Raw genomic sequence first — 16,951 nt, forward strand, 5'->3', positions numbered from 1 at the left:
ACTGAGCATTTCCACCTGGCCATCTCACCCTGACCTGGATGATCGGTTATCCATCCCACCTGATTGATTGTGCTCTGAACTTCTGGGCAAAGGCCAGTGGCTCCACAAATTCTATCTGGCACCCAGCCTGAAATGCTTGAAACCTGGGAGTCCTTCAGACTTTTTACAAACATCCTCTGCAAATGAAGGCGTGATTGTGGCTAGTTTCCTCACAAGTTTTCCTTGAAATTTTCTGTCATGATTTCATTCCTTTACATTTTCACTGACCTACCAAAGGTCTGGATTGCATTACAAGATTACTAAACAGTTTCTGCATTATCCTATCATTTAATCAACTGAAATTTATTGAGGAAAACTATGGGTGAGGGGATACTAAGATGAACAAGGCACACAGACAACTATACTTGAAGTCAGAGAATGGAAAGTAACAAAAACGAGATAAGTAAAGAGCAAAGGAAATTCACAACACGGAGATATTACTTCCAGAGAGAAAACTCTAAGAAAATGTTTCATATAGCAGAAATGACATTTGAACAGGATGGACAGGATTACCTGAATATAGACAAGAAAAAGGGCATTCATGGAATCAGAAACATCAGGACTTGAATTCCCGTTCTGTGCCTAATACCCTTAGGGCAATTTACTTAACCCTCATCTACAGAACAGAGGTAATAGCAGCATGTTGCTCATAGGTGTTTTGTTAGGATTAAATAGGTGCACAGCATGGGGTACTGTACAGCACATTAACTATATGTTACATCATGAAAACATAAAGAGAAAAATAAGGAGAACAAGATATATGCTGTAACACAATATAATTATTTAAATTAAAGTATATCACACAGTGGTTGCTAGGGGTTAGGGATCAGGGAAGCTGTAACAATAAAGGAGTAACAGAAGGGAATGTTTTGGAGGACCTGAATTCTGATAATAGTGATGGGTACACAAATCTATGTGTGTATTTTAACTCACATTACTGTACACCAAAACAACGATGAATTTTATTGCTTGTAAAAAGTAACATATTTTCATGAATACATGTAAATGAAAAGGTAAACATTTACTACATTAGAAAAGTTGTCTTTGGGAGGGTGAGAATGGGGATGGAGACAAAAAGGAAGAAGAAAATAAATATAAGAGAGGAGCTTTGCACAGACCAGCAAAGACAAAGTGTTATGCCCAAGGGCCGAGGAGTATCTGTGTCTGAGGTCTCCTCCTCTACCCTCAGAAAGGGAAAGAGAATGGCCTAGAGGAAGATAAGTAAAATAAAGGAGAGTAAGTACAGAATTAGGGAAGTGAGGAAGTGATGAACAGGCAGAAAGTAAAGTAAGAAATAAACAGATTTGAAAGATATGGTATCACAAGTTCAATAAGTTCTATGAGTACAAATACCATATCTATCTATCTCTATAGATAGATAGATAGATAGATAGATAGATAGATAGATAGATAGATAGATATAGATAGATTTTACCATTATAGACATAAAGCCAAATCTAGAGTCTGGCACAGTGTGTTGTTACATAAATTTTGGTGACTGATTCAATCAATGAAAGAACAGGATTTACAGCATGGGATGTGGGAAAGGAATGAGGGTGACATCAGGCTTCAAGGCCAGGTAAATAGAGGGCAGTGGTGCCCTTCCCTGAGAGGGTCCCATAAGAAAACGCATATTTGGGGCAGGTGAAAAACAGCAAGTCCAGCTTAAGTGATAATGTGTTAGGACGCCTGTGAAATCTCTAAATGAAGATGAGCAATCCAGGCTTCTGGAGGTATGGATCTGGAGTTGAGGAGAAAGACCTGGATGGATACATCCATCTGGGGCATTCCTAAACATACAACAGACAAATAAAAGCTGTGGGGTCAGGTAAGTTCTCTAGGACAGTGGGCAGAGCGAGAAGTACCCTAGGGAACACAAACTTTTAAAGAGAGAAGAGAAGCCTAAGAAAGAGTCTAGGAAGAAGTCACCAGAGAGACTGACAGAAACCCTGGGGTGCCATGGGGGAAATTTTCAGAACAATGTCAACAGTGTCAAATGCTTCAAGGAAAAGGTTTTGACCAAATTTTGGCAATATGGAGGCCAAAACTTCACCTGAGAAGTTTTAGTAGAGCATTGAGAACCAAGTCAGACTGCAGTGGGACTAGATATAAAAGGGAAGTGAGAAGGTGGTCATAGACATGAAATAATGAGTGTTTAAGGCAGAGAAGGGGGAATCATTGGAAGGGGACCAAAGGTCAGAGAATGTTTTTAAAAGGTTGAGGGGAAAAAGCCATCAAAGAAGGAAAGGTCGAAATTATAGGACAGAAGTCATAATTGACGGTTGATGTAACTGTTACTAGACAAGGTTGTATAAGCTTACTATTAATGCAAAGTTTCTACCCTTTCTTCAGAACTTGTAAGACATGAGAATTTGGGTGAGTCATGGGGGCTTTCAGATAAGGGAGGGGAGGCTAGAGGGATGAGGTAGTAGGAGCACTTACTTTTGACTGTTTATCATTTTGTAGCTTTTAAGTTTTATTCTAGGTATGTGTACTTAGATTATTATAAAAAAATTTTTTTTTAATTATTTAAGATGAATTTCATTGGGGCCAAAGCCAGACTATGGCAGGTTAAGGATGACTCAGAAAAGAAAATGGAGAAATTAGCTGCAGACATCTCTTTCAAGAAGCCTGCCTCTGAAGGGGGTGAGAAAAATAGGATTACATAGCTTGATAAGATTTTAAAAAACTAAAGCATTTTGAAATATTAGGTAAACAATGCAGCTAGTAAAGGAGGTAATGAGGGAGGCAGTGCAAGGTCTGAACAGGCAGCAGAATTTGCAGTTTAGGTATGGAGAGGGGTGCACTTTCACCAGAAATGTCGGAGTAGATGCGATGGGTCCATTCCCATGTCCACCCCTATTTCTTCTACCTATAGCTAGCCTAGTGGTAGGGGCTAAGCTGCTCCAGGTAGGCCTGAGGAGTCTAAACCAACTGGCTTAGAAGACACTAGCTCCTCTGACATAGGAATCGGTCTAGGAATGGGAATGGGATCCAATTCTAGCCAGACAGTCCTAAGAAGGCATTTGGTAGGGCTTCAAGGAAAGGGGTTCCCACGCTTCTGGGAAAGCTGAAGGAAGCGCTCTCTCTCCTGCTCACAGTGAACAAGGAAGCATGTAGCCCCAACTGCTGCTGGCTGCTATCTTATATACATAAGGGGCTGACCTCTGGGATGGAACTGACACTTGGAGGAAGACCAGAGGTGCAAAGATCCTGGATCCTTGATGAAACAGCTGAACCACTGCATCAACCTACCCTGAAGCCTGCCCTCCTTTGGACTTCCTAAACAAAAACTACATTAAGTTGGGTTTTCCTGTCCTCACACCCTGGAGCTCTATCACTGGTAAACATCCCTCCCACTGTGATAAGAGGAATAAGACAAATGGTGAGGCAGGAATTGAGAGGGATGATGTCTGATGGTTCCCATCTTTCTCTGTAAAGTAACAGGTGATCCAGCTGCACAGAGTGAGGAGGGAGCTGGGTGTGGTGATGAAAACCAGACCTGGCTGTTTAGTGCAATGGGGAAGAAAGCTGCCCAGGGCTACACAGAGTACCTGGTAGGCAGTGCTTAGCCCACATGGGGTTTTGAGACATTTGCCTGATGCAAACAGCATGAAGCGGTGCCACTCACCCACTACCACCGTTCTGTGAGAACAGACTCTGGGATTGTGACAGCACATCAACAGAACAATAGGAAAAGGAGGTGGGGACAGCAGCACAATAGCAGTTGAAGAGATGGACTCCAGGGTCTACACTGGAAGGGAATGAAAGCAGGAAAGGGGCTGATCAGTCAGGAAAAAGCAAAGGGACAAAGGACTAGACATCTCGTTGTATCAAAGAACAGGTACACTGGAAGTGACAGTATCAAGGAGATGATGCAGAGGAAGTTTCTAGTAAGCAGCAGTAAGTGTCCCCAGAATTCTATAAAGCAGGGCTCTGGAACCAGCACCCCCCATAGGCCACTGTCCAAACTCCCCCTAGCCTGTAAGTGTTGTTCCAGGATTAACCATAGTAAATTCTCATCTAATTGAAGCAGGGCAGACAAAGATAAGAACTCAAAGGGGCCTAACTCTTCCCCTGTCACCCAGAGCCATGTGCACACTGGTAGGTTAGAGGGGAAATGTTTCTGAAAGCTCTACAGGGAGAGAAGATGCTCTGTGAAGGAGAAATGAAGAACACTGCAAGACAAACAGTCCTTCAACTGGTACTTTTAAAGAACTCACCTCTGCATTCATCTTGGTCTCTTCCTCCAGTGGCTGTGAAGACAAAAGCAGAGGTTCAGGACCCTCATGGCACCCACTCCAATCTCCATGCTCTCCAAAGACACTCCTCTTTGCCACCCCCTACTTCCTCCCCTACTATTTCCTGTCCTATTGACCCCATCTACCCTAAATGCCTTCACCACTTTGTGCCCTCAAGCAAGAGTACCCAGGCCAGAGCTTGACTCCCCTAGGACATCACTCCAGTGATGTTTCTCTAAAAAGGACATTTCCAACCTCAAAGGTCCATCTCCTGTACTAGAAGACCAGCTATGAACGTTATGCCTCTGTGTACTTGAAAGAATGAGGTACTTCCCAAAGCTGGTGCTCAGAGAGGATAGCTTTGTATCTACCTTTCTTTTATGGGGACAAGCAAGGCAGTGAGAAATATACTTTTTTTCCTCTTCCTATATGAGTTTCCAGAGGTCTTAAATTTATTATGTTAAAAGACCAGTTCAGGGCCGGCCGAGTGGCGTAATGGTTAAGAACTGGCTTGGGATGCCAGAGGGCCCCGGTTCGGATCCCACATATGAGGGCCAGTGACACTGCCCTTTACAGCTAAGATGCTGAACAACAGCTCAACCTCCTGGAGCTGGGCTGCCGTGAGTCACCAGCGACGGCGTAGGCTGCAGCCCCTGTGGCAGTGGATTGCCATGGGCTACTGTATGTAGCCAGCAGCCAGCGTGAGCGGCCAGCAGCCGCAGTGAGCGGCCGTCCAGAAGCCGGCGACTGATCTGCCTCGCCCGGGAAGAGCGCAATGATGGTGCCAACTTGGGCCAGTGAAGCAACGTCCTCCACAACTAGACTGAAGAACAAAACGACAGCAACTTGTCTGTTCCCCTTCCCCCAATTCCCCAGCACTGTTCCCATCCCCCAATGCCCCAATAAAAAAAATCTTTAAAAAAAATAAAGAACAGTTCAACAGGCTATTCTGAACGTTAGCATTAAGGAGGAGGAATGAGGGCACGAACAGGTGCGCATGAGTCAGAAGGAGTGAGAAAAGAGAAAGGGAAGATAAGGAGACCAGGGGAGAGAAGGAAAAGAAATAAGGAACTAGTTAAGGAATAGCAATCGTTCCAAACTTTAATGTACTTCTGGGACTGCTTGTTGAAAATGCCTATTTCTGGGCTCAACCCCAAGAAATTCCAATTCAGGAAGTCTATGGGGGAGGGAAGGCTAAGGATCTGCATTTCCAACAGGCACCCAAAAGATCTGTACACATGGTCAGATAGCCACACTTGGAAAAACACTAGAGTTGAGAGTAGAAAGGAGGCCCTTAAGAATTAACTTTCTCATTCATTTTTCAGAATATTATAATTGCTATTTTATTTTACCTAAGACCAGGGCAGGCAATGGCAGGATGGGGAACTAGAGGTGACAGAGAAAGAACTAAAGATTCCTCTTCACCTTTCCACCTGGGGGAGATATCCAAGATGCCAATGAAAATGACTGCTCTGAGCTTACAGAGAGGAAGGAGGGTCTTCCATGGTCTCTGGGAAGAGGGGCTATGGTATATCCTGTCTTTGGACCCAGCTCTGCATTTGATCTTGCTCTCTTTCAAAATATAGGAAAGGTTAGGCAGAGTGATGATGACCACTGATAATAGTGAAATAACACCCATTTAAAAACAAAAACAAACAAACAAAAAAACCTTGATTCTTGGCAATCCTAAGAACACCTGGGATGATCATCTGGGCTGTTTGTTGAAAATAACATGTCTTCAGTAATTCCTTTCCCTTCTCTCTTCCCACTCCTCCTTTCTGCTTTAGAATAGGTCAAAATCTGGCAAGCATATACACTGTTTTTCCTTTGGAAATCTGGAGCCTTTAAATGCTTCCTGGAAATCTGAAAAAGGTAACTAGCTGGAAGACAAACTCTAAGAGAATGACAAAGTGGGTAAGCTTTCTTCTCAGCTCTCTGGGAGTCAGTATGGATATGATGTTTTACTTCTATTTTTAAGAACTTTAGTTTAAATCTCGCTTGGAGCTTACATCTGAATGGGAAAGTCAGATAATAAAATGCACAAATACGAGGAGGGTGAGAACAATGCTGAGCCTATTTATGTCACTACTTTATATACATTAACCCTAAACCTTGAAACCTTGGCAAAGAAGCTAATATTAATTCCATTTCACAGATGAGGTACCAGAAGTTCTGGGTGAGTAAAAGCACTTAGCCTCATAGTTAAGGCACTGTGACACTGCACTGTAATTTCCAGGCTTTCTTGATCTAGAGCCAAACCCCAGCTTGCCCCAGGGACCTTTACAGAACCTGTTTTATTGTCACCCAGACAGCTTTTATGATAAATAGAAGCCCTGGTGTTTAGGCCTGCTTCAGTCAAGGTGACCATCACCAAACAGGTTCCTCATCTGTAGGATGAGTAGTTGGACTTCATCTCAAAGGTCTGTTCCAGCTCTAAAGTGTTCTCTGATTCCCAGAAAAGAACATTCAGGTGACTCTTAAAACAGGTGGAACAATGCTCAACCTCAGTCATGAACACTGAATGCAAATCATGATTTCACCAAGATGCTATATCAGGTTGAGAGAGATCAAAATGTGTGCCACGGTGTGTTGGTCCAAGTGTGGGGAGGAATACTCTCTGACATTATAGGGGGTCTACAGATGGCATAAGCTCAACAGAAGGCAGTTCAGCAACATCCATTAAAATTCCAAATGCATGTAACCTCTGACCAACAATTCCATTTCTTCCTATTTCTATCTCCAGCCCCAAAACCAAATTCAGGAGAAATCATTAAATTGCCCTGAGTCCTTTGTCCTTGTAGAAACATTACTGCTGCTTGCATTCTCCTCCTGATAAGAACTTCCAGGAAAGCTTTCCTATAAAAAGAGCCTACAACACATTGCTTATGAACTTTACTGCTTTCCCACAGAATCAGGGGAAAGTCAAACAAAAGCAAAAGAAATAATTTGAAGAGATGAACATGCATGAGAAAGAATGCAACCCGGAAATTCTAATACATCATGTGTTAGTGGTCTACTACCTAGGAAGAATGTGTTGTATTGTCAGTTGTAAAGCACGTTCAACTGCAGTATCCTGGCCAGATCCTTCTCATGCTCTTTCCCCTTCCATTACATTTCAACTCCCCTTATAATAAGATGGCACTGTCAAGTGAAGCCGCAACCCCAGGCCAGCTGAGATCTGGCTCCACCATTCAACACCCTCCTTGCCCATCCCACATGTCCTTCTCCCTTCCTCTACACCATCCTGCCAAGACCAGTTAAAGTTTGAACAGAAGCCAGGGAGACCCTTACTCTATATTTTAATATAAAAGATCTTATAAAAGACCTATCCCTCTAACAAAAAAAATTAGGTTTATTGATTTCCAGGGTTTAATTATAAATATTCAAAAACTAAAAGACTTTAAGTTTCTGACCTTTAGAATTATGTTTATAAAGATTTATAAACACATTTAAATTTTCTTTTAGATTGTTTAATTTTTTATTTACTTACATTTATAAATCAATCTAAACTGTACTTTGGTAAATGGCATAAGACTCTAACTGTACATTCCCCAAAAAGACTTGCTCCCAAATTATTCATTGAGCATTTCACCCTTTTTGCCAATGATTCATATGTAAATTCTTATGTATATGATTATTCCTTTTTTTCACTGTTTCTGATTTTTATTCCCATGGCACTAATATATTGTTTACATACTTGTGGCTCTATAATATGTTCTGATACCTGCTTGTTTCAGTTCTCTCATTAACTTGTTCAGTATTCTTATGTATTCTTGCTTGCTGAGACCTCCAGATAAATTATGGAACATATACGTCATGTTAAAAACAAAATCTGAGTTTTGGTCAAGATGGCAGAGTAGGTAAACACTATGTTTGCCTCCTCTCATGACAACATCAAAGTTACAACTATGGAACAATCAATCATCGTTGAGAATTGCCTAATGTCTAGCTGGACAGAAATGCTATTAACTAAGGATATACAGAAGAAGTCACCTTGAGACTGGTAGGAGGGGCAGAGATGCGGAAAGGGCTGGTTCCACATCTACATGCTTGGCAGTTAAAAATTGCGGTGGACCCTCTGAGGACCAGAGCGAGGACCCTCTGGTGTGGGCCCCAGCCCCACACCAGGCTCCCGGCCCATGATTCTACAGCCGGGAAGAAAAGTCTCCATAACTTCTGGCTGTAAAAACTAGCAGAGATAGTGCCTGAGTGAGACAGACAGAGTTGCTGGATTTCCAGGCATTCCTCTTAAAGGACCCACACACGGACTTACTCCTGATGGACTCACTCACTCTGAGCTCCCACACTAGAGCATTAGCTCACATGATTCCAGGGACACACAAGGAGAAACTGAATTGTCTGGCTTCAGGGCAAGGTCTGGAGAGGCAGCTTCCTCCCGGACCTTGTGCTGGCATTGTCAGTCCTCACAACTAATCAACTGGACAGTTAATCCCTCATATTCAAGTGCAAACAGCAACTAAGGCTCAACTACAACAGGAGGGCATACACAATCCACACAAGGGACACATCTGGAGTAGCCATCTCAGGGATATTGCACCACATAGACCCACAGGAAACCTACTACATAAGGCCACACTGCTAAGACCAAGAGACATAGCAGCCCAACTTAATACATAGACACAAATACAGGGAGGCAGGTAAAATGAGGACATGAAGAAACATGTCCCAAATGAAAGCTCCAGAATAAGAATTAAACAAAATGGAAACAAGCAATCTACCAGATGCAGAGTTAAAACACTGGTTATAAAGACGCTCAATGACTTCGGGAAGAATTTCAACAAAGGGATAGGAAACAAAAATGGAGATATAAAACATAAAAAAGAACCAGTCAGAAATGGAGAATATAGTAATTGAAATGAAGAATATATTACAGGGAATTAATCATAGATTAAATGAAGCAGAGGGTTGAATCTGTGATTTAGAAGATAAGGTAGCAGAAAACAGCCAATCAGAACAGAAAACAGAAAAAAGAATCCAAAAACATGAGGAGAACTTAAGGGGCTTTTGGGACATCATTCATACCAACATTTGCATCATGGGGTACCAGAAGAAGAGAGAGAACAATGAACTGAAAACCTATTTGAAGAAATAATGATGAAAAACTTCCCTAACTTGGTGAAGAAAATAGACATACAAGTCCAGGAAGCTCAGAGAGTCCCAAAAAAGTTGAACGCAAACAGGCCCACACCAGGACATATAATAATTAAAATGCCAAAAGTTAAAGACAAAGAGAGAATCCTAAAGCATCAAGAGAAAGACAACTAGTTACTTACAAGGAAGTTCCCATTAGACAATCAGCTGGCTTAACAAATTTTGCAGGACAGAAGGGAGTGGCAGGAAATATTCAAAGTGATAAAAAGTAACGAACTATAACCAAGACTACTCTACCCAGCAAAGCTATTACTTAGAATTGAAGGACAGATAAGGAGCTTTCCAGACAAGAAAAAGCTAATTGAGTTCATTACCACAAAACCAGTATCATAAAAATTGTTAAAGGTACTTTGTTAAGAAAAAAGAAAAAAAAAGATTAAAAAAAAATGAGTGATAAAACAACAATAAGTACATGCCTATCAATAATTAATTTAAATGTAAATGAATTCAAGGCTCCCATCAAAAAACAGAGTGGCTGAATGAATAAGAAAACAAGACCCTTACAAATGCTGCCTACAAGAGACTCACTTCAGAGTGAAAGACATATGCAGACTGAATGTAAAGGAATGGGGAAAAAAATTTCATGAAAATGAAAACAAAAATAAGCTTGAGTAGCAATTTTTATGCCAGACAAAATGGACTTTTCAAATAAAAAGGCTATAACAGACAAAGAAGAACCCAGTAATTCCACTTCTGGGTATTTATCCGAAAAAAAACCCAAAACACTAATTTGAAAAGATAAATGCATCCACATGTTCAATGCAGCATTATTCACAATATCCAAGATATAGAAGCTACCTAAGTGTCCATGGATAGACAATTGGATAATGAAGATGTGGTACATACACAGAGGGTGCCAAAAATATGTATACACATTTTAAGAAAGGAAAAAACTGCATTAAAATTGTAATACTCAATATATACCAATAACAAAAGATGAATATAAGTCACATGTATAAATTTTTTTGGCATCCCTGGTATTTGATGCGATATTTCTCAGACATAAAAAAGAATGAATTCTTGCCATCTGCAACAACATGGATGGACCTAGAGGGTATTGTGCTGAGTGGACTAATTAGACAGAGCAAGACACATGCCATATGATTTCACTTATATGTGGAATCTAAAGGACAAAATAAAGGAATAAACAAAACAGAAACAAGTTCATAGATACAAATAACATTTTGATGGTTGCCAGATGGAAGAGGTGCTGAGGGGGTGAGTGATACAGGTAGAAAGATTAAGAAATACAAATCAGTAGTTACAAAGTAGTCATGGGGATGTAAAGTATAGCAAAAGGAATATAATCAATAATATTGTAATAACTGTGTATGGTGTCAGACGGATATTAGATTTATTGGTGTGATCACTTCATAAATTATATAAATGTCTAATCACTAAGTTGTACACCTGAAACTAATATAATACTATATGTCAACTGTAATTGAAACTTTTTTAAAATTATTTTTTAAAAATCCACTGGGACTATGCCTACAATTGCATCAAATTTGTAAATTAAATTAGGGTTCATTAATAAGCCTTTTCATCTAGAAATATATGGTATGCCTCTCTAGGAGCAGCCACTTAAAAAAACCAAAAAAAGGATCTTCAGTTAGTTCCTCAATTACTGCATGACAAATGGCAACTCAAGCTGCAGTAGTTCACTAGAAAGTTAAAGAAACAAGTCAACATTTTTGCACAAATGACCTGTTTAAAGCAATTTAAAGTAGATTTCTCCTTCCCCCATATCTACTGCAGCAGCCCTACTAAACAGTGTTGGGAGTCTGAACAGGATGCACTCAAGTGCACAAGGACAAGCTGTCTGTCTGGGCAACAAGAGCCGGCCTGTGACTCAAGAGACCAAAATTCTAGACCTGGCTCAAACACTCACTAGCTGTCTGACCAAGGCACTGGTTTATGCTCCCTGAAAAAGGAGGTGGGGCAGATGAACTCTGACAAACTTAGATGGCTCCTACTCTCTCTGTGCTGACATGATATAATTGAACCCACTTTACTTCTGTTTTTTTGTTCTCTTGATTTAGTTTTCTTGGTGTTCGGCTTGGTTAACTGGAGGTTATGAGCTTCACTTCTGGTTCTCTCTGGGGCAGACATACACAAGTAGGACAGGGCTCAAATTATCAGAGCTAGTGAAGCTGCTATAATGGAGGCCCCAGGCATAGAGTACTGAACAGGTAGAACATTCCTTGGCACTCTCCCCAAATATAAGCCACTTTCTTCCCTACCCCATCTTTCCAGACCCTCCCATCTTTTCCATGTTCTATTCCTCTTCACACCATTTCAAAACCTTCTACCTTTTATTGAAAGTTATCTTGATATACAATAAAAAAATGAGATAACAAGAGTCAAATTACTCTTACTAATAAATAAAGGCTTATTATATTTAAACTTGTAAGAGTATATGCATGTTTCAAGAGGGCAGTTTATTAACTCAAATAACTGAAGAACAATGTGCAACTCAATTTCAAAATTCGGTTGAGATCAGGACATTCTGGGGCCCATACATGTTGTTAGGCATTGATCCCCAGCAGGTCCAGGTCATAAATTTGGTTCCCTATGGCTAAAAGACTAGTTCTTTCTGGCCAAGTGTTATAGGAAACCACGAACTTTAGAAACAGCTGATCATAGTACAACTGACAGTGGGGGGAATACAAATCTTTCACACAAACAAAACATGCATAGTTGTAACTTTTGTTTTTAACATTTTTTAAGCTTGCTGATGAAAAACATCCAGCCTAAGAGAAAGCTTATAAGAGTTTATTTGAGCCAAACTGAGGACAACTGTTGGGAAGCATCTCAATGGACTGAGAAAATGCTCTGCAAAATGGCAGTTTGCAGCTTATTTTATACATAGAATCAAAGGAGGAGGGTTACATGAAATCTACTGGTGGTAGATTAAGGGGCTTAGAGAAAGCAAAGTGGGAAACCTCTGGGATTAGATAAAATTAAATTGGAGAGACAGGTACTTCTTTTACGTAGGTGGGTACAGGATAATTAATAGCTCACATAGAGATGTTAGTCAAGGGACAAGATTAATAATGAGGGATTCTGTAGTTTCCTGCTCTGGTCTGGAACAAGGGATTACTGACATTCCAAGGATGTCATCTTAGGTGCAAAAAGACAGTAGACAGGCTCACTTAAGGTGAAGGTTGACTTTACGAAGGAAGTTTCAGGCTAAAGATGTGACTTCCCGCCATGGCCCACCTTAGTTATGAATTTTTTTTATGTTCATGCCATTTTGTGTGGTCATTTTCAGTCTCCTAACCTTGTTAGGTTTAACCGGTGGCCCCTTTTCCATCCTCACGCTCAATTATGCTTTTAGAGGACATGTTTTTTTTCCTTAGCAAATCAACCAAGATTTTTACAAGCAAGATTTCACAATGTGTCACTTATGACCTTGATATTGATTATACAAATCATTTTACTCTACAGAAAATATCATGTTCTTTCTTAACGTTGCACCTGTTTTGTTTTCCTTTGCAGTTTTTTCCACCTTTATTGAGATGTAATTGACATGTAACAGTGTATACGTTTATATTATACAATGTGGTGATTTGATAAAGGTATACATTTTGATACATGTATATATTTCCTATGCAGTTTTTTAAGAGGCTGTAAATGCCTAAATTTCAGCTGAGAAACTTGAAGACCCTTTCAAATTTAGAGGTTTGATGTGGTTTTGTGATCATTAAAAAAAAAAAAGGAAACAGTTAAGCTACAAGAAGAACTGTTCTCTGCAAGTGAAAGGTATACATACAATATCCAACATTTATTCAGGCACTGGAAAACATATTTTAGTACACCCAACAGTACAATTGAGTTAGAACATGGAAGATAAAAAAAACTTAAAGAAATCCTACAGTGATGTTAACCAAGATGGCAACAGGAGGCTCCTGAGCCCCCTTCCTCCCATAAATACACAGATTGTTCAGCTACACACAGAGCAATTCCCTCTGAAAGAAATCCAGAAAATAGTTGAGTGACTCCTTCACATCTGGTGAGAAAATATTCCCATCAAAACAGGTAAGAAAGGTTAAGACACACTCTCACCACAAACCAAATCCCAGTTATAACGTCATAAACTCAGAGTGCACCCCCAACTCCCAGCTTCTCCCTAAGGAGTGAAGGGTCTGGACCTCAAATGTAGCACCTCAACTATTAATACTCAAATCCAAGAGATGGGCGCGCATGCGCGCACACACACACACACACGCACACAATCTAGCTCTGAAAGCTACTGGGGCTTGCATTCATAGTATCACAAAAGTACAGCAAACAAAGAAGCAGTTCCTAACAGGTGCACAGCACTTGCCAAGTGTCCCACAGAACTCAGTGCAGAGGGAGGAGGTGAAACATCCATCTGCCAGTCTTTCCCTGAAAGGGCTCCATCTGCATACCTTACAAGCTGATGCTTGAGTGTCAGAGTTTACCTGGGATCTCCCCAGAGCCTAGGGAAGCCAGTGCACACCTCCCCCATCTTCTTCCTCCAGCCTACTCCAAGTTGCCGGTATCTCCCTGAAAGAAGCTTGTACACACTTCTGTGCCAAAGGTTTTGATTTGGTAACTGTCTCCTGTGAGACAGATCCCCAAATCACCTGATCTGACTGTCAACAGGGCTTCCATTCATAAGTCCCACAGGATTGCAGCAAACAAAGGAGTTCTTAACCAGCTATCTTCCCCCCATCCCCCACCCCTTCCCCAGCACAGAGTGAGCAAACAAAAACATCATTTCCCATTATTTCCCCGAAATAGCTCTAGCTACATACTTTGCAAGCTGCTGCTTGAGAGTCAGGCTTCTACCATAAGCACATATCTAGGGTCTGCCTGGATGCTCCTCAGAGACTAAGGAGGCCAGACTATACCTATGCAGCTTATCCATCCAACTCACTCCAACAATAAAAGCAAGTTGCCAGTCTCTTCCTGTGTGGGGGCCCAGGTGTTAGGGCCTCCCAGGGTCAGGAAATGTTTACAGGCTTTGGAGACCAGCAGCCCTGACCCTTTCCCCCCAGGATGAGGCAGCAAAGAAAACAATTACATTTATGTAAGTTGCTCCTAGTGCACATGTGTGCTGGCACCATGCTACTATTGTTCGTGTGTTATAAAAACCCCAGCTCCACTTAACAGGGTTTGGTTCTGGTTTCTGCCTCTGCTGAATAAAGTGTCTCTGCATCCATGTCGAAGACTCCGCAAGCTTTTTTCCGTTTGGGTATTTCACTGCCGAAGCCATCCTTAGCCAAGCAACTCAGATCCGACATTTGGCATTGTTCGCAGGATCCAGTGAGTCACTACACCTCTGCCTCAGAACCCCCATGAGAGGACTCCAGCATGTGGCCCCTGACCATGTTCTCGTACCCAGTTGGTGTGTTTCTCACAGCATGGACCCCTCCCGAGGATTGGAGGCAGTGGAGCCCACACCGGAGGCTGTAAGGAAGGCACTAGAACTCATGGAGATGAACATACCAAAGGCCCACAGTGAATCAGTAGGGTGGGTTGCATGGCTGTTACTCTCCATCTTTGGAAGCAAGAGGTCACCGTACGCGACCAAATGCAGCAGGTACAGCAACTACAATAGGTCGAAGAGGCACTGGAGCAGTGGGTCCATGCCCTGGAAAGAACACTGAAAGTCCAGGTAGGCTCCCCGTTTTCCTCCCACCATGCGTCATGATCCAAGAGCCCCACCCAAGGCGTGCTTCAGGCCTGTCTAGTGATTAAGAGACAGATAGAACATGACCAGCCTATAGCTCCAGGAGGAGCTCCTGCTGGGGTGCCAGAGGTCACGGAACACATCACATATATGGTGTACACGTTGGGCAAGCTCCAAGAGTTGGCTAAGCAGGTTTGCCAACAGGTCGGGGAGACCATTCCCGGCTGGCTGTTATGGCTGTGGGATGATGGGGTTGAAAGTACTGAGCTGTCCCCTGATGAGATGGCCCAACTCGCCTCCATCACAGTAATACTCTCCCTCCGCAAGTACCTACAAAATGTCCAGTGGTTGGTGAGAGATAATCAAGGCAACCACTCCTTAATTACTTGGCTTATGGTGGCAGCTCATATGGTTTGGGAAGACCCAAGGGAGTTACCTGAGGTAGTCAGTAAATAGTCCACATACATGGACTTGGTACAGATCATTCGGGAGATGGGCACGCGCCAAATTATTTTTCATGAATGTTACAGCAGCCCAAATGAGAAGTGTTCACCACATGGATGAAAGACCTTATCCTTACCTCCGACCCAGCGGGCACCTTTGTTACAGTGACCACTATTCTGACCCACTTTGTGGGCCGTCAGATTCATGAAGTCATAACAGCCATGGCTAGGCTAGGTGATGTAGAGATTTGGTGAAAGGATAAAACGAGTGACTAGACCTATAAAGGCCACTCCTAGTGCCTGCCCACAGGGCAAGAGCCAAAACTCCCCCCCGACGACAGGCCCCATCAAAGTCAGCCAGAGGCAGATGTGGTTTGATCTCCTGGTAGCAGGCATATTGCAAGCTAAAATCAAACAGCAGCCTAATGAGGAGTTGCTGGCCCTCTGGAACCAACTGAGCCCAGAACAGAATTTCACCAAGATACCTCCAAAGGTCACTACTCATGTGGTAAGGTTACAAGGCTTTTTTGACTAGGACTCAGGCCGAGGAACCCAGTTAGCAGGGGAACCATGAGACCGGAGGCCTCACATGAAACTATTCACTGGTCCCCTAGCAACATACAGCAAGTATTGGCCCTTGTGGATACCGGTGTCGATAGTACCCTTTCATATGGCAATCTGGGTCAGTTTGAGGGTCCCCTGGCATACAAGGAGGTGTATGGAGGCCATCACATATGGGCACGGCAGGCTACTGTGATCTTGGGCATTATATGCCTTGCCCCCAGGGGCCTACATGGTTTACATCTATCTCCCCTATTGCTCAATACATAGTAGGGGTGGATGTCTTCCAGGGCCTTGCTGTACAAACGACGCAGCGTGAATTCCACTTGCAGGTGTGGGCTGTGAAGACAGTGGTACGGGGGCACCCATACCACAAGCCAGTTGTCTTGCCAAGTCCTACTCGAACAGTCCGTGTGCACCAGTACCGCTTCCCCGGAGGACATGAGGAGATCAGTCAGACGATTTTGAAATTGGAGAAGGCAGGTATCATACGTCCCACTCACAGCCTGTTTAATTCCCATGTGGCCAGTCCAGAAGCCAGATGGTACTTAGTGCATGATAGTTGATTACTGTGAGCTGAATAATGTTACACCACCCATGCATGCAGCTGTCCCTTCCATAATGGATCTCATGATCTGTCTTTCCTTGATGTTAGGAAAGCACCACTATGTTGTTGATTTAGCAAATACCTTCTTTTCTATTGACATTGCACTGGAGAGTCAAGAGCAATTCGCCTTTACTTGGAAAGGACAATAATGGACCTTTGTGGCTCTGCTGCAAGGATACTTACATAGCTCAACGATTTGCCATGGGCTTGTGACCCAGAACTTGGC

The 16,951-nt window shown here is 42.3% G+C and overlaps 1 protein-coding gene across 5 annotated transcripts in view; it reads right to left on the bottom strand.

Annotated features, from left to right (window-relative positions):
* BLVRA (biliverdin reductase A) overlaps positions 1-16,951 on the bottom strand; it is a 92,278-nt gene that overhangs the window by 65,583 nt on the left and 9,744 nt on the right. For all 5 annotated transcript variants that reach the window (XM_019630840.1, XM_019630837.1, XM_019630836.1 and 2 more), the window contains one exon: positions 4,263-4,295. In XM_019630840.1, coding sequence (XP_019486385.1) covers positions 4,263-4,270 — 8 coding nt within the window. In that variant the 5' untranslated portion in view covers positions 4,271-4,295. The remainder of the gene's footprint in view (positions 1-4,262; positions 4,296-16,951) is intronic.

Source organism: Hipposideros armiger, unplaced genomic scaffold, assembly GCF_001890085.2.
Source record: "Hipposideros armiger isolate ML-2016 unplaced genomic scaffold, ASM189008v1 scaffold_953, whole genome shotgun sequence".
NCBI classification, from domain to species: Eukaryota; Metazoa; Chordata; class Mammalia; order Chiroptera; family Hipposideridae; genus Hipposideros; species Hipposideros armiger.